The sequence below is a fragment of the Poecilia reticulata genome, linkage group LG18 (assembly GCF_000633615.1).
Source record: "Poecilia reticulata strain Guanapo linkage group LG18, Guppy_female_1.0+MT, whole genome shotgun sequence".
NCBI lineage: Eukaryota > Metazoa > Chordata > Actinopteri > Cyprinodontiformes > Poeciliidae > Poecilia > Poecilia reticulata.
In genome coordinates this window covers 6,227,457-6,245,407 of record NC_024348.1, presented here as the reverse complement: position 1 = coordinate 6,245,407, position 17,951 = coordinate 6,227,457, and the positions used below count along the sequence as shown (strand labels likewise).

The 17,951-nt window shown below is 40.2% G+C and overlaps 1 protein-coding gene across 2 annotated transcripts in view; it reads right to left on the bottom strand.

Annotated features, from left to right (window-relative positions):
* LOC103480278 (solute carrier family 12 member 3-like) overlaps positions 1-15,917 on the bottom strand; it is a 19,682-nt gene extending 3,765 nt beyond the window's left edge. Inside the window, exons 1-23 of one of the 2 annotated variants that reach the window (XM_008435170.2) lie at positions 15,872-15,917; positions 15,097-15,285; positions 12,965-13,121; positions 11,965-12,099; positions 11,710-11,785; positions 10,754-10,849; positions 9,580-9,719; positions 7,078-7,188; positions 6,851-6,962; positions 6,630-6,760; positions 6,469-6,553; positions 6,072-6,229; positions 5,843-5,950; positions 5,626-5,749; positions 5,413-5,514; positions 3,923-4,078; positions 3,710-3,809; positions 2,297-2,408; positions 1,995-2,129; positions 1,570-1,676; positions 1,328-1,410; positions 1,158-1,226; positions 14-136 (exon numbers count right to left, since the gene is read on the bottom strand). In XM_008435170.2, the coding sequence (XP_008433392.1) occupies positions 14-136; positions 1,158-1,226; positions 1,328-1,410; positions 1,570-1,676; positions 1,995-2,129; positions 2,297-2,408; positions 3,710-3,809; positions 3,923-4,078; positions 5,413-5,514; positions 5,626-5,749; positions 5,843-5,950; positions 6,072-6,229; positions 6,469-6,553; positions 6,630-6,760; positions 6,851-6,962; positions 7,078-7,188; positions 9,580-9,719; positions 10,754-10,849; positions 11,710-11,785; positions 11,965-12,099; positions 12,965-13,121; positions 15,097-15,266 (2,590 nt within the window). In that variant the 5' untranslated portion in view covers positions 15,267-15,285; positions 15,872-15,917. The remainder of the gene's footprint in view (positions 1-13; positions 137-1,157; positions 1,227-1,327; positions 1,411-1,569; positions 1,677-1,994; positions 2,130-2,296; positions 2,409-3,709; positions 3,810-3,922; positions 4,079-5,412; positions 5,515-5,625; positions 5,750-5,842; positions 5,951-6,071; positions 6,230-6,468; positions 6,554-6,629; positions 6,761-6,850; positions 6,963-7,077; positions 7,189-9,579; positions 9,720-10,753; positions 10,850-11,709; positions 11,786-11,964; positions 12,100-12,964; positions 13,122-15,096; positions 15,286-15,871) is intronic. The other variant, XM_008435171.2, reaches the window with a different exon arrangement.
* Positions 15,918-17,951: the final 2,034 nt, after the last annotated feature.

Genomic DNA, 17,951 nt, shown 5'->3' with positions numbered 1-17,951 from the left:
CTTTATTACTCACCTCCATCGTCTGCGATCCAGTAGACATCAATGGTTTTCTTTCCCTGGTCGTTTTGAAACACGGTCTTGATCTGATCACTGCTGCCTTCGTCAGACATGTCATCAGCTGCAAGATGAGGAGGAGCTTTAAAGGAAAGAAAACAATACCACATGTACCAACACGTGTTTTTTTAACGGCTTATTGTGTGAGCAAACTCATTCACGAACAATTTTAATTGCGTTTCTTAATTTATGGAAACACCTGAATTGCAAAACGGCGTTTGTTTTTAAACATTAGCAGAATATCAACAATGTTTTGCACACATTTGCAATAGAAACGCAGCTGCTGAAAGTGGCAAAACCCCACACGGCACCGGTATCACATGACTGTACAAACACCACATGACCGGCCTCTTCCACTTCCCCTCCAGAAACAAGCAGCGACAAAACGGAAATAAATATCCGTCCATTATATTTGGCAGGGCGATACGATATGTTAAAAAGGGACCGATATCAACCGATATCGATGTATGTACTGATAAGTCATGAATCCAGAGAAACATCAAACAAAAACTACCAACACAGAACCTAACTTCATTCAACTTGGTGTTAAAATCCGATAAAAAATACTTGTAACACATGTTTATGTGACAAATTTAACGGTTGTTGTGTTGTTTACTGCAAACGCCTGATAAACTTTGACATTTACCAATAATGCGAACACGCAACGCCAGTCGCAACTTTGTGAAGATAAGTTAAGAATCGTAAAAACATGTTGAGTTTTAACACACAAGAAATATTGAAACAGAGTGTTAGAGTCAATATTTACAGTAGCTAGGTAAGGTATGTATTTACACAAAATGTCGCCTAATAATTTGTGTTGCTGCATCAGTCAGTAACTTGCAAGTAGAGTAACTTTTAGTTTAAGTGAAAGTGGAACAGAAAAACATGCGATGACAACAACAGCTATAATTTCTTTACTATAAACAGAAGAGAGGCAGAGAAAGTTCTCCAAAAACAATGACTGTACACATTTGGCATTCACAGTATCTTCACAGTTGTTTCTTGCATTACTTTGAATTTCATTTCATTTTTCCACCTTGTTTATTGAAGTAGAAAAGTTCAGACAAACAGAGTTTTATATTTTCTCTGACGTGCCACCTCACCCGTTTCCTCCTCGTTGGCCTGCTGGTCCAGATTGTCCACGTTTTCATCGGCCTCAAAGCCCTGGTTGACTGTGGGGTTTAAACAACATGGTCAGATCCATGTTAGAGAAACTATATTGTTATGTGGTAAAGTCCAAAAATGTATAATTTTGTGAAAAAAATTAATAAACCTTCAAATTCTAAATCATCAGAGATATCCAGTCCATCCGTCATCCTCAAGATGCACAAACCGTAGTTGGAGTCAAACGTATCACTGGAAAAAGAACAACAAAATCAAAATCTGAATTTATCTTTTAAATCGTATAACATATTAATTTTTTTAACATTCATATCGCAGCTGCTGTTAGTTCAGCAGCTGTTAGACTCAAAATGAAATGTTTTGAGTTGGTTGAAAAGAAACTCTCAATCTTACTAAATGGTGCTGATGTAGTCCTCAATGCTGTCCGGAGCACTGTCCATCCAGTTGGACTTGAAGCCCAGAACGAGAGTGTTGGGTTTCAGTTTACCCAGACCGGACGCCTTGAAAAGATTGAACAGTTAATACGATGAGATTTTGATGAAATATTGTCAAAGCACTTCATTTGATGGAACACTTATTACAATGTTTTGTCATTTTTAACCTTTTTAAACAGTTTATTTCTGGATATCTGCCTCACTCATTGCAACACACACTCTATGGGGAGCATTTACCAAAATAAACTGAGATTTGTAGGTTTTCCACCTTTCTAGAGTCCTATTAAGTTTGAATTGATAGTTACTGCGATATTTATCTTTGGTATTCTTGGATTCCTTCAACAAATGTATTGTGAAAAAAATTAAATAAATAATTTTTCTTACCTGAAGCAGCTGCTTAGTTCCAGCCCTTAAGTTGTCAGCAGACAGGGGAGTGTAGAACGACCGCACCTTCCTCTTGTTCATCCACTTAACCAAACTGTTTGTGTCGTCCTGAGGACGCGTCTTCCTGTCCTGCTCCTAGAAAGGGCAAAAAAATAAATTTCATTGATAGGAAGATTCAGTGAAGGAAAATGGGATTGAAGGAAACCAGAAATACAGCTATACAGTTGCAGAGTTTATAAAATGTAGCTTTATGCTCATTTTTTAAAGGGATTCTTTATATATATGGTCAAAAGGTCCAGTACCAGTATAATATCGCCACAGATCATGAGGCTGATGTGCTTCGTGAAGGAGCCGACAAAGTCCACCAGTGCGGGCCGCTGGTTTGGAGGACCAGTCAGGACGAGACACTGGGGCCTGGTAGAAGGCAGGAGAAAGCAAAAAAACAAATGGGAATTGGTAAATGCTTTGGAAAGAATGTTTGCGTGTACAAAAGTTTCAAATCAACCTAATTTCTTTACGTTTCAAGTCCAAAGAGCTCTGAGGGGATTTAATAAAGTGTGGACTTTATTAGGCCATTTGACCATCTTCAAATAGAATGTGTTTGTCTTTTTTAAACCCACTCCTTTAGATTTTATGTTATAATATTAAATGGGATTTCTACTAACAAACAGACATGTTGCACCCATTTATTGAACTCTTTACATTAAGATTCCCCCCAGGCCCATAAAAGAAAACACACACACACAAAAAAAAAATCTCACTGTTGTTGCTGAGAATAGTTTCAAACTGTTTTCCACATCAGGGAAAAAAGCAAAACAGCCTGAAAAATGGTCCATGTTGCCTGAATTTCAAACATTTAAAACAGTTTTCTATTAAAACTACATTATTTTGTTCCATTAATTGTTACTGATACAGTTAATGAACAGTTAATCTGTTAATGATTAACAGATTCCCTGTTTAGCTTTTTTTGCTACACGAATTGACAAAATTATGATTAAATTAGTTTTGCCATGTGCAAGGCAATGCAAAAAGGTCTAATTTAAAACTGGTTCATTGGTTAACCCAGTGGTTCCAAAAGATTTTCTGGGCCCCCTTATGAATTACCATAAACCTTCTACCCCCTAAAAGGAGAAAAACAAATAACTGGGCAAACGCATCGTTCAACCAGACGTAATCCTATACACATATTTTGTTTTCAAACTCCACTGAAGTTTATTTCACACTTCAGGTTGCAACAAAACACACTACGAACCATTTTTACAGTGAAAAAACGTTTGTGCAACTTTTTTTTTTCTTTCATTTGTCCATACTGTTTCCCGTGCCGCCCCTGCAGCGGCACTGTGCCACCACTCTTTGGGAACCACTTCCAGACTAAACATGTCGGCAACAATCCAGTCAAATGTACCGTAATTCTGCCCCACTTTGCGCTATCTCCCGTATAGCATCGAGTGAAATTATTCTGAGTGGCACTCTTTTAATAGACAATAAATTGCAAAAATAGCTTGCTAGATATTTAAAAGTCCTGTTATTGTGGCTAAATGGGCAAATATATTTACTCACAGGACTTTTAAAGAACTGTGTACAATTAAAATAAGTAAAGATATCCAGGAATTGGATGAGTAAGAAAATGTGATAAATGAATAAACAAAGGAAGGATCATTATTGGGATTATAAAAATATGTTGAAAATCTGCAATATTCTTTATGACGACTCACCTGAAATTCTTCACATGATCCTCCACTCCGGTCAGAGAGACGGAGGAAGACAGAGCCATGTTGTATGTGCCGGCCTGCATTGACGAACCCCAGTTTAGCTCTGTGGAAAGTGAAGAGGTGGCTTAGCAAGAGCAAAATCAGCAGAACGTTTTCAGCTCGTTTCCAGTTCGTCTCTCAGCTGAACTGAGCTCAGCTTCAACAAGCTGAACCCACTTGGTTTGTTGTAGTTGACGTATCCTAAGAGGAAGATGATGATGGAGAAGGTGATCAGAGCAGCCCACCAGGTGAACAGGAACATCAGCACCACGGATATGACCGCTCCAAACAGAGCCGTCCATTTGCTGTAGTATTGGAAGGCCGGCCTCCAGCCTGAAAGAGTCGACAAATAAGTGTTGTCTACCTTAAATGTGGGGCTAAAAGTTTGTCTAAAATGACCAGATGTACTTTTTGATAATCCTCTCTAAGAAGAGTTGTTGGTCATGTTTGTCCAATCTGCTGTGAACTGAGATGCTAAACCAGCTGACTCATACAGAGAATAATGAGGCAGAACTTTAGGTAGTTACTTGCAGAGTTGGGTAGTATAACTAGTTACTTTTAGTTCCTTAAGTAACTTAAAAACAATTACTTTTAGGAATATTTTTACTATGCTGACTTTTACTTTACTTATTTTATTATGAAGTATTTCCACTCTTACTTGAGTTACATTTCTGGATTTTGTACTCACTGAATGGAAAACAGATATTTTTTAACCATAAATTCACCAGACACAGACCTGCAGTTTTTCTTAAAGTTTCATATAGTTTACAAAGAAACTGATTTGGAACAAATTTCTTTTGCCTGACTTTATTTATTTTTTGTTACTTACCGTATTTTCCGCACATAAGCTGCCACCTTTTTCCTAAGCTTTGAACAATGCGGCTTGTAGCCCAGTGCGGCTTTTCTGTGGATTTTTATTCAACCACCAGGGGGCTCTTTAGCAGGAAGTAAATCATTTAAAGTCGAAATTGTAAATCAAAGAAGAACACGCTCATTTTCATTTAACAAGCACATGCTAGCAGCAGGCACGACAGGGCTTTGGAAATGGAGGGTTGCGTCCTTAATATATCCAGAAGATTTATTAGGACGCTGCCCCCTGCTGGGTCCTTATGGAAAACCGAGAGCAGCAGAGATACCAGCAGCTTATATATAGTATGTACATTTCCAGGCTTTTTTTTTTTTTGAAGGTGCGGCTTATACTATGGTGCGCTCTATAGTTCGGAAAATCTATTCAAATTTACAAATCTCTGTCAGAACAAGTAAAATGTTCCAGACTCTTTGTACGAGAGTGGCCCAGGATTCAGTGTGAAACCTATTTTGAGTGTGCTTGTGGGGAAAACAAACAAAAAAACGTAAATAAATACATAATAAACAAATCTCCCTTCGTCATGAGAAAATATTAATGTGCTCACTTAGATGAGCTTTACTAGAACAAAATAGAAGGCCTCTTAACCTCTTAGAAGGTGATTCGTTTCATCTTTGTTCCAAATTTAATGAATATTTATTTTGTCCTCAATAACCTTCATTGTATATAATTTGCTCTTAAAATAAACCCCATAATGGGTCGCTATTTACACTATGTCATTAGCACCAGCAATTATTTAATAACAAATTTTAGATTATATTAATTGCAAATACATTAATTAAAATAAAGGTAAGCGACTTACCAGGGGAATTGGTGATGGATGCATGAAAACAACTGAAGTTAATCAGGGCATAGGAGCAAAGGAAGAAATTGGAGATCAGGGGAGCGATGGCGTTAAGGTCCGCTGTAGTGGGCAGCAAAAAGACAAACTGTAAACTTACACTGCTAACCTGTGTAAAATATGAACAATCATTTGTAAAAAAAAAAAAAAAAAAAATGATCACATCTCACACACCAATCAGGATGACAGCTGTTGCAATTAAGAAGCAGAGTATATAAGCTCGACGTGGCTCGTTGTTTTTCCCATAACCTTTCGCAAAGAAAATGATGTACGGGTATATTTTGTCATTGCACAGACACTGAAAAAAAGACAGGAAAGTTGTTTTTTATTCAATGTTGACACGCACTTTAGTGGTATAAAACAGAATACTTTTAATTGAACGTTGTTTCACCTGAAAGATTTTGGGAGCAGAGACAAGAAAACCCAGGGCAGAAGATAAAGTGGCAGCAAAGATTCCCACAATGATGATGTAGTAAACACCGGAGAGTTGTCCAAGAACCTGGTTAGAATATTTGAGTAAAGTCAACAGGAGATCATTTTATACAGTCATGCTTAAAGACTATAAATAACACTTATGTGAAACTGGACTATCTATCCATAACAATGAGTTTGATTGATACATTGAAGCTGTTGGCGAGTCCAAATCGACAGGTCTGCGACTGGCTACAGTCTGTGAAGTTCCAACCCAAGTTACACGCCAGTCCCACGCAACCGTCCGTGTTGTTTCCCGTCAGGATGTGACTTGGATTCCCAGAGGCGTCCCGCACCACACATGACCCTGGAAAAAAAATAAATACTCCGAGTTTGAGCTGAGCTTTCTGGTATTTATCACATTTTTTGGAAAACTACAGTTTCTTTACTACATGGACTCTAAACTCGAAAATGACCTCTTGCATTTTTATTTTAACAATTTTTATGTCAGTTTCGCCAAATACCAACTTCAGCAAGCTCAAAGATATATTGAGTCAATCAATAATTAGACATGGTGAAGGTAGTAATGTTATAAAAGTTACCTACCTGTAGTTACTGCTATCACCAGGTAGCTGAGTGTTGTCCAAAAAATAGCCATCAATGTACCCTTTGGGATAGCTGTTGCAGGGTCCTGCAAATAGAAAGCTGATCATCACCTTGCTCCTTGTTGCTCAATGTTTTTCTTTCAGCCTTGTTGAGATTCAAACCTTTAAATCTCCACAGATGTTGACCCCGGACATAATTCCAGTAGCAGCAGGAAAGAAAATGGCAAACATCCGGAAAAAATCGTTTTGAGCGCCCCGCCAGTTTGGTGTGAGGTTCTGGACAAAAATATCGCCTGTAGAGAGCGTTGACATCGAGTCAGGAGTTGCGTTTCCAATTACGTCGTCGAATGAAGTGTTTCGTGAAAAAGTGAAGAGTTCTTTACCTCGGTATCCGAAGATCCCGATAGCCTGCTTCTCAACGGTTGGAGGGATTACGGTGCCAATAATATAGTTTGCAAAGGACACCATAAGCGCTAAGAAGAACAAAATCTGGGTCTGAAAGCAACACAAAGCAAGTTGTTTAAAAACAATATTTAAGTCAAAGAACATTTTATGAACTAAGCAAAACAGTGTTACTTTGTCGCACAAAATTTTCCACGGATAGGCTCACCTTGGACTCCCACGCCATTCCAGCCTGAGTAATCATGAGAAGAATCGTGACTGTGACTACGCCTATAATGCGAACATCATTGATTGGATCCACCATGACGGCACCAAATTCCTAAAATGAGTGACATGATTCTCAAAAAAGCTATACAACACATTGGGGTTTTATATGAAAGCAATATGATGAAAACATTTATGTAAATACTTACCTGTATGTGTGTTTAAATCATTTTCCAAAATATATGCATGAAAACCTTCACAGATATTCTTTTGCCATACACTAAAATCACCTTAAAACATACTCACTGAACTTAGAAATATGATTTTTTTTTCTCTCTCTGAATACAAATTGTATTCCAAAAAAGTTGGGACACTAAACAAATTGTGAATAAAAACTGAATGCAATAATGTGGAGGTGGCAAATGTCAATATTTTATTCGTAATAGAAAATAGATGGCAGATCAAAAGTTTAATCTGAGTAAATGTAACATTTTTAAGGAAAAATATGTTGATTCCAAATTTCACAGTGTCTACAAATCCCAAAAAAGTTGGGACAAGTAGAAATAAGTGGCTGGAAAAAGGAAACTGAACATATAACAAACAGCTGGAAGACCAATTAACACCAATTAGGTCAATTGACGACATGATTGGGTATAAAAAGAGCTTCTTAGAGTGTCAGTGTCTCTCTGAAGCCAAGATGGTCACAAGGATCACCAATTTCACCATTGTTGGGCAGAAAGATAGTGCAGCAATACCAGAATGGTGTTACCCAGCGTAAAATAGCAAAGACTTTTAAGTTATCATCATCAACAGTGCATAACGTCGTCAAAAGATTCAGAAACTCTGGAACAATCGCTGTGCGTAAGTGTCAAAGCCATAAAACTCTACTGGATGCTCGTGATCTCCGGGCCCTTAAACGTTACTGCACCTCAAACAGGAATGCCACTGTCAAGGAAATAACAGCATGGGCTCAGGAATACTTCCAGAAAGCATCGTCAGTGAACACAATCCACTGTGCCATCCGCCGCTGCCAGCTGAAACTCTATAGCAGTGGTCCCCAATTTGGGGGACCAATTTTCCTGTGAGGGCCACATAACTTTTCCCTTCTCTGGTGGGGGGCCGGAGTCAGTTTGTAACAGAAAAAGTGTTACACGGTTATCACCTGCGCTGCCGGAAATTGTTTAAGAGGGGTGGGGGGGAGTGAGCCTTACTCGATTGATTTTTACCCAGAAAGCACATGAGCAAAAACCGTTAGTGAAATGGTCACTGGGACTGACTAGCATATATTCCATTGAGGGAAAGTAACTTTAACATATGAATTTCTCATATGTTAACATAAATGCTTGTTTTGAAGTATAAGCTGCTACTTACAGGCATTGCTTCGAAGAATTCGACCTGGAATACGGCGTTCATAACAAACACGTGTGTTCATCTGCTCTACCGCTAGCAAACAACCGTACTGATTAAATAACATAAAAGTCAAGCAGTTCCCTAAAAGTCCAACAGATGGCAGCAATGCACTATGCAAAACAAAACACCCACAGTTTATAGGACACACTTTCTGCTAAAGGTGGTTGAAGAAAAATCCACATATTTACAATATATGAAAAAAAAATATGAATGCTCTCTGGTATTGTACAGGGGGCCGGACCAAATGTGGAGGCGGGTTTGATTGGGAACCAGGAGTCATTTAAAATGGAGTGAGGCAAAATGGAGTCACGATTTGAAGTTCTTTATGGAACACTGGGACGCCATGTCATCCAGACCAGAGAGGACAAGGATAACCCAAGTTGTTATCAACGCTCCGTTCAGAAGCTGCATCACTGATGTTCTGGGGCTGCATGAGTGCTGGTGGCCTGGGCAGCTTGCACGTCTGGGAAGGCCCCATTAATGCAGAGAACTATGTTCAGGTTCTAGAACAACATATGCTCCCATCTAGATGTCGTCGTCTCTTTCAGGGAAGACCCTGCATTTTTCAACAAGATAATGCCAGACCACATTCTGCAGCAATCACAACATCATGGCTACGTAGGAGGAGGATCCGGGTACTGAAATGTCCAGCCTGCAGCCCAGATCTTTCACGTATACAGAACATTTGGCGCATCATAAAGAGGAAAGTGCAACAAAAAAGGCCCAAGACGATTGAACAGTTAGAGGCCTGTATTAGACATGAATGGGAGAGCATTCCTATTTCTACACTTGAGAAACTGGTCTCGTCTCTCCACCGACGTCTGAGTGTTGTAAGGAGGGGAGATGCCACACAGTGGTTAAAATGACCTTCTCACAACTTTTTTGGGATTTGTTGACGTCATAAAATTTTGAAACAACATATTTTTCGCTTAAAATGATAGATTCTCTCAGTTTAAACTTTTGATCTGTGATTTGTGTTCTATTGTGAATAAAATATTAGATGTTGGCACCTCCACATCATTGCATAGTGTCCCAACGTTTTTGGAATCCTGTTTGTAAAACAAGTATGGACACAAGATGAAACAGATCCACATACATGCGTCAAATCACGAACCACCAATGAAAAACCAACAGTGTGGAGCGCACAGGCCATCGCGTTTGCTAAGGCAAACACCAGTCCAATTGGTCCTCCGATTTCAGGACCCAGCGTACGAGAGATCATGAAATATGCTCCGCCTGCAAAATGTTTCACACACACACACACACAAAAAATATTATTTTTATGAAAACTAACAAAAGAATACAAAAATAATAAAACAGTTTATAGCTATAAGATTTGCGTTGCTTCTCAAAGTTGTTCCTATCCTTTTGCTTATGTTTACACTTTGCCATGTCAGTCTTTAATGTGTCTTATTTCGATTTTGTGTGATTGAAATACACAAAATAGTGTAGATCTGTGAATTGGAAAGAAAGATTTTTTTTCTGGTAACAAAAATGACCAGAGAGTAAAAGAACCCGTGTTTTATCAGGATGTCTAGTTCGACAAATGGAACTGCTGGCAGATTTGTAAATGCACCTCCTGCATTATTTCTAAATCCCACAACAAATGAGAGCAAAACTTTGCTGATATACCACTACTATTGAATGTTTCTATTAAATAAGAAATACAGTTAAAATCACGTGAATAGGTTTGGTCATGCGATAAGTTGTTAAATGACACACACTTCAACACAGCTCAAAAGATGTGTTTTTTATGAAAAGAACCCAAAAGAACCCATTTTTTTAAATTAATGTTTACATTGGGAAATTTATTTTCGGAATTTGCTCAAATTTCAAGTCAATGGACAGGCAGCCATTGCCAATTTATATAAATTTGTACAAGAAAGTGAGTACTTTTGTCTTTGTTGTTATCGTTCATTAGCAGTAAAAGCAGGTTGTCAGAATAAAACAGAGTAAGGATCTTTGCAAGGCAATTCTGAAGCATTTCTGTATTCCATTGCTAACTTTGTTGTATAACAAATTTAATTAATAATAGTGTTTTTGTTTGCTCTATTTACACAGATACATTTTGTGCATCATTCCATTGTTCCCATCATATTTCTGTGCTGAGTACAAAAATTTCAAGCGTCCACTAAATTCAGTCAGTAAAGTGATGTATAATTTGTTTGTACTGATGACCCAAGCTATGTATTCCCCAAAGTGTGCATCATTTTTAATTTACAATAATGCAAATTAATGTTTACATTTCATTTCTTTGCACATGGACTCACCTGATCTCACCCTCCCATTGGTGGCAATAGCAGAGATGGACAGTGCAGTCACAGAGGTCACCACCACGGACATCAGGATAATTACGCAAGTCAACACTGTCATCAGAGGAATGCATATTTATTAGTCATAATTATAACTTATTTTATTTCCTTCTTGAACATGTTCAGAAAATAACAACTTAGCAAATCTGTTCCTGTTTTTTCATTTTTTGTTTTTCTTTCCAAGATGTACATGCCAAATCAAGTATCCATATTATTAAACATAATTCATTCACAGTTTTAAAAAATGTGTAACACCATTTTACCACATTGTGTTTGGGTTTTCTGCCCTACATTTCCTTGTGCGTGCAAGGACTGAGGCAAACATAGAGGACTGTGGCAAATGATACACGTTTTACAGGAGTGGGGTCGGTTGGAACCCATTTGTAAACACAAGGGTTAATTAAGTCTTACATTTTTAAATGGAATATGAAAGATTTTGTAGAAATTCCCAGATTTATTTACCTGTGATAACATGGAAAGTTCCAGTAATATCAATGGTAAAATGAATTAAACAATAAAATAAATCGGTAACACTTTATTTGAAGGGGTGTGCATAAGATTAAAAGTCCATTAAAAATGCCAACTTTGCTTGGTTTTGTAAATAATGACAATTTCATGCAAAGTTGGTATTTTAAATGGAATTTCAGTGCAACTTTTAGAGCAACTTTGCATTCAAAGTGTCATTATTTACAGAACGACACTTTATAACAACTGTCATAAACATTCATAAAGACTTCTTTATGTTCATGACAGGTGTTATGTCATGTTTATGACAGGTGTTATGTCATGTTTATTCAAATAAAGTGTTACCAGAAAATCAATATATTCTCAAGACAAGAAAGAAGAAATTTAGTGCGGTGAGTGCTAGACCATCAAATAAACTGAGTTCCAGAAACCCGGAAGCGATGACTCACCAATGCCGGCCTGAGACGTGATCCATGACAGACGCAGGAACATGATAACGCCCCAAATATTCAGCATGCAGCGCATCTGTTTCCAAAGACCAATGAAAACAACCAGGTGATATTTGCATAGTGACCAGGTGAATGTGCTGATAATTTAGCTGCCAATTCAGAAATGTGATTTTTTTTTTTTTTTTTTCATGAACGTAGCATGTTTAACATTTCCTTTACCCGGATTAAATTCAGTATTAAGAAACAAAATCTGACCTTGACGCCGATTATCCAGCCAAATCTAATTGGAGCTGATCCCTTAGAACCATCAGACTCTTCGTTTTCCATATCTGGTTCCGGCAGGCTGCCTGAGTCAGAGGTGGACATTCCGTCCATTCCGATCTCCACAACCTTTAATGCAAAGGAAAGAACCAGTGAAACTAAACCGTCTGACAGGCTTAAACTGTTAAATAATTTGTTTACAGGGGTGATATTAGGTGTTTTCCAGGTACATCAAAATATTTTAGAGCATGACAGACGCTCTAAAATCTGTCATGCTCCAACAGATTCAATTGTTGAAACAACCTTCAGTTGTTATGAAAGTGTTATGTGTATCAAACATTTCTGGGTAACACCTTAAAATGTGGCCTCTGTCTCTTTAAGAAAGTTCTTCTCTTCCCAACAATCTGCCTTCAGGAAGTCATTAGAACATGGCTCCTCTATTAAACCTTTAACAGCATTTTTACCACCGTTGCACTGAGTAGTAGCTCCTTTAATGAGCTTAGCAGATGCTCAATCAAGTGTTTGCTAATTGCCTCTGGCTAGTCTGAAGGAGCTGAGTGGGGGAGTCACATAGAGGGCTGCTTTGTGAGGTGGAAGCTTGGAAACTTCAGCTCCAAAAAGGAGCCACGCCTCGAAGGCGGAGAAAGGTTCAGATCACATTTTGTACATCTGAATGGTTCCCATGAGAGGTTCAAGGATTTCATAAAAATGCATGAAAGATTCAAGGCAACACTTAAAGTATGACTTTGATTATAACATAATGTAAAGCCAAAAAAAAAAGTAAATTTTACATAAAACTGCAGTAGTCTGAATAATACATTTTTAAAGCTTATTTATCATATTTCATTTAAAGGGGCTACATTTCATCGGTTGCACTCCTTATGTTCTCCCATATGCTGCCACTGATGTAAAGAAATTCAGTACACATAGCAGAACAATGCTTTAATAAAATGGAAAAATTTGCCAAATGGCACAAACTGAAGGACAAACGTACCTCAAATGTCTTGCGCAGGGTTTCAAGAGTCGGCCTGCTCTTTGTCGTCTGGCGTGGCAAAGTATTGGCGTAATGTTCCAGCTGGGGCACCAGGTCCATGGTACTGTAGACGGAGGACCTGCGCAGCTCTGCCCTGGAGCCGCGACGCTCTGATGTGCTGCATGACAAGATGCAGAAGCATGTCTGTCAAACTGTGGCTTTTGTTTGATATCTTCCAGCTCCATTATGCTGTTTGTTGTAAGCGCAGGGTGAGTAAAGAGCAAATCTTCTAGGATGCGTGACTGATAGGAGCATTGCAAATATGCAATGCTCTGTGCTTGTTACAGTCTGTTAAACACCCACAACTTTCTCTTTTCAACATAGTAAACTACTTGCTCCTCTAAAACAGAAGATTAACACAACCTTCTATTGGGCATTCTCATTTAGTTTCCTCTGTAAAGTTATTAAAATTACACTATGAAATGACTCAAATGACTGCATGGCCATCAAGTGCTGCAGAAGCCTGTTAATCACCCACAGATTCAATCCAGGTGTGTGGCACAAGGGAAATACCTAAAGCTGCAGGGCAGGGGGGCGTGAGGACCGGAATTGAGAAACACTGCATTAAACCATTATTTTTTTCATGTCTACCTGGGCCTTCCTGCATCTTTCCTCACCACCACAACCACAAATCATGACAGAAGGACCCGACCAGATCAAGGTGAGGAATGCAGAAAAAAAAGACCCAGCCAAAAGACTGAGGGCGTGGCAGAGGTCTAAAGAGGAGTTTTTTGGAGGAGCTTCTCCCAGCCCGAGGCTGTTGAGGGGATCGCGGCTGGCGATCTGCCCGCCCGGAGTTGGACCCCGCCATTACTGCTCCCCTGAGCCACCAAATATCCTGGCCCCTGGGCGTCTGCTGCTTCCCTGCCTCCCTGTGCTCCTCCCGAGTCTCCGGGGGCGTTTGCTGATGTGGCTCCTGAGTCTCCGCCCCCGGCCAGTSCTCCCGACTCTCCGCCTCCCGGTGCTCCTCCCGAGTCTCCTGTGGGTCCGCCCCCGGAGTTTGCTGATGTGGCTCCTGAGTCTCCGCMCCCTGCCGGCCGGCGCTCCCGAGTATCTGCCTCCCTGTGCTCTTCCTGAGTCTCTGCCTCCCTGTGCTCCTCCCGAGTCTCCGCCTCCCTGTGCTCCTCCCGAGTCTCCGCCTCCCTGTGCTCCTCCCGAGTCTCCGCCTCCCTGTGCTCCTCCCGAGTTTCCGCCTCCCTGTGCTCCTCCCGAGTCTCCGCCTCCCTGTGCTCCTCCCGAGTCTCCTGTGGCTCCGCCCCCGGAGTTTGCTGATGTGGCTCCTGAGTCTCCGCCCCCTTCCGGTGCTACCGAGTCTCCGCCCCCTGCCAGCACTCCCGAGCCCGGGGTTGGGCCCAAAAGGTCGCCGCCCCCCGCGGCTCCAGCTACGGCCACGCCCGCCGGACCCGCCTCTAGGGGTCCGCCCTGGATTATCCATGGCAGACCCTGCTTTGGCCATGCTGATTTTCTTTTTTGTTTGGAATGACTTTCTTCCGTGTTGTTCGCTGTGGACTCTTGCTCTCTGTCCATCGTCCCTCCACCCACCGTGATGAGTTGTTTTTTTGTTTACTTTTTGTTGTTTGGGTATCTGGTAGCTGCCCTTGGGTGTGTGTGTGTGGAGAGGGGGGTGTGGGGGGGTAACTGTTGTGATCTGTGTTTTCTGTGTATTTAGTTTGAGGTTTTTGCTGTGCTTATTTAGTTCTGTTCCCCTGTGAGTCCTGTCCTGGTTGTTCCCAGGTGTTTCTCGTTCCCTGATTATCCTCCTTGTGTATTTAAACCCACTTGTTGTCTTTGTCTCTTGTCGGGTCCTTGTCGTGCTTTGTCGTGTGTGTCTTCTGACACCGTGTGTTCCTGAATCAGCTACTTGGATTTATCATTAAACCATTATTTTCTTCATGTCTACCTTGGCCTTCCTGCGTCTTTCCTCACCGCCGCAACCACAAATCATGACAATAGGAAGTAAAACACAGCAGGGTGGGAGGACGGGCAATTTGTTATCCATCCCTAACCCTATTCAAAAGCAAAAGTGCTCTTCCTATTGACAAAAAAAAAGCCTGTCCAAAATGTGAAAATTAACTCTTAATGACGGCACCAACCTGGACTCCTCATCGGAGACGACGATGGTGGGAGGGATTCGGAGCCCATTGCCTCCATTCACGGAGCTGCCATCAAAGTGGTGTGAGGAGTACCTGGGAGGTCCCTCCTCATTGGTGGAAGAGTGCGCCCCCCCGGCAGTTAAGTTACGTTTGGACGCAAACTGCCCCATCAGCGCGTCTTTGTGCTTCCTGTGGAGTGATACAGAGAAATACTAAGTCATTTAACTAGAATACACTAAATCAAGAAATTCAGTTTTTTATATATATATTTTATCAGCATGCTAGACTTTCGAGAGTAAAAAAAAAACTTAAAAGAAACACTGCAAATTTTCCTAATTTGATAAGAATGTAAATATAACTTTGTAATGCCAAAAAATAAACAATATGGAGCAGATATTGATATTTTCTTTAGTTTTGAATCTTTTTGGCATCATCTATAGAGTCCACATTGCACATAGTGTAGTTTTCATTTTCTGACTTACTGTACATTGTCCAAGTGCACAAAATAAGTGAAATTTGTATATGCTTTATGATATATTATTTTGGTGTGAACTCCCCCAGCAACGTGACGTTTTACTCGCATCATACTTGGTAATAACAATATGACAAATTCTGGCAAACACAAATTTAAGACATTATGAAATCTGAAGTCTCTCCCAAATGAGAAGCAAAGAACAAATTTTAATCCACGTTCCATTTTTTGACTCTGAAAAGGAGTTATTCACTCTAATGTCAAATAAAAAGTTGAAAGAAAGAGAATAAATCTTATACTCACAAGTGATTATGTAGCTGATGAAAGAGCTGCTTGATCTGTGCCCAGATCAAACATTCATCTTTTATCAACGCACCGCAAAACTCTTGCAATTTATACCTTGGTAAGGCAGGTTACGTCCCTCCCATTTACTCCATGCACTTTCCTCCCCCTCAGAAAGAGACACACATACATAATCACACTCATTCTGTCTTCAAATAACACCCAGAAAGAAGCATGCACACGGAAAGGTATGTGCGTACACAATCACACATATGCAAATTCGGTTCTACAATGGCTTTATGGATGTGACATCTAGTTACTGGAATTTGGTGTTTGGAAATGTGAGCTTTAGACACAAAACAATGGAAGCGTGAGCCGCTGATTTGGTAGCGGCAAAGTTATTAGAGTAAACAGGGAGAACAAGCGGGTGCTAAGTTGCCATGGTGGCTTTGAAAGATTAATACGACTTGTTTATGTTGCTACCCAAAGTGAAATCGATCAACTTTTTTTTCTCCAAAATTTGTTTATCTGAAATTTTACATTTACCTAAGCTGTGTACGAATGCCACAAAAAACAGAGCTGCACAACATTATCCCATATTTAGATTTTTTTTTTTCCATTTCAGATGGAGATGTTCTTTACTTTTAATTTTGAAAACCAGTTTGAAATTCAAACTTGTAGAAACTTTTTAAAATGAGTCCATATAAGGCGATAGTGTCCACAGTCTGTCCTCAAGGACCGACATTGTGCATGTGTGAGGATTTGAGTTTCTCTGTGTGTTTATTTTAGGTTTCTGTGTCCGTTGTCCTGTCAACCCCTTGATTCTTCCCAGGTGTGCCTAGTTGCTCGTGCCTCGTTGCTTGAATCCCACATGTGTTTCGTGTTCCTCATCAGTTCCTTGTCATATCTGTCTCAGGATTTCACCCAGTGTATTATAGGCCTGTGCCCTGGCGGCCCGCCATGCTTTACTAGCCCCACTGCCAGGCTAAGCCTTTCTTGTTAATGGTTTTAGGGAAATAATAATAATAATAATAATAATAAGAAGAAGAATAACGTTTTTTTTTAAATATGGATTGCAAGCGTCTCTGTTGCTCTGAGCGCTTCACTGGTGGATCAGATTTATTCCTAAAAGATATGCAAATAGTTTATAGAAGATGTATTTAAAGCCGGACCAATCACATCACTGGCCCCTCTGCGCGTTGCCTCGCGCGCTGCAGTAGCTGGATTAAGTTAACCTCAGCGCGGATCCCGCGCGCCTCCTTTAACTCAATCTGCACACAGGCTGACCTGTATGGATATTTACAACAACCCCGTCAGGAATTATGAGTTTTTGATCAAGATAGGAGTTCAAACCCCACCGCGTTAGCTCTGGTTGCGCAGCTACGTGAACCGCACGAATAACTCGTAGTCGCACTTTCAACTTGCATTGAGTGAGCGGTGAGAATGATTTATATTTGTGGACAAATAGTTTTGTGCGTCTTTTCCATCTCAACACGTTGCCCAGCGCCCGGCTCTGTCTGTGCTGATAAAAGTTTATGCCTGTGGTCCCGTTTGGTCGGAGCTTTAGTTGGTTAACGAACCAGAGCTAACCTGACCATGAAAGTTCACCCCTGTGAGGAGCTTTCACGCTCTCCTCGTGGTCGCGTTTCACGCTGGTTTTACATTATTTTGTTGTTATTTTTAGTATATTTTTTTCCGGGTTACACGGTGCACCAAACCATATATGCTTTGTCCATGTAGCCAGAGTTAATGTGCGCGGAAATTTTGAGAAACTCGTCCAATAAACGGAACCAACCAAAATAGTTTGTGTGTCCCCTTGTTTAAAAACTCAACAGACACAAAATGAAAGAGCTACTTAAGATTTAACTTAACCCTTTCATGCATGGTGGTCACTAGCGGACAGCTAAATGGCTAATGGCCATTTTTTTGTGCTTCTTGCACACAGACCACTAAAGTGGACACTAATGAGTCATAAAATACATTATCAACTACTGGCCACCAGTTGCAAACGCAAGCAATTATTTTTGTTAAATCCAATATGGCTGAAAGACAAAAAACATTCCAACCGACCCGGTCCCTCCTTCTACTGCAGACGACTCTT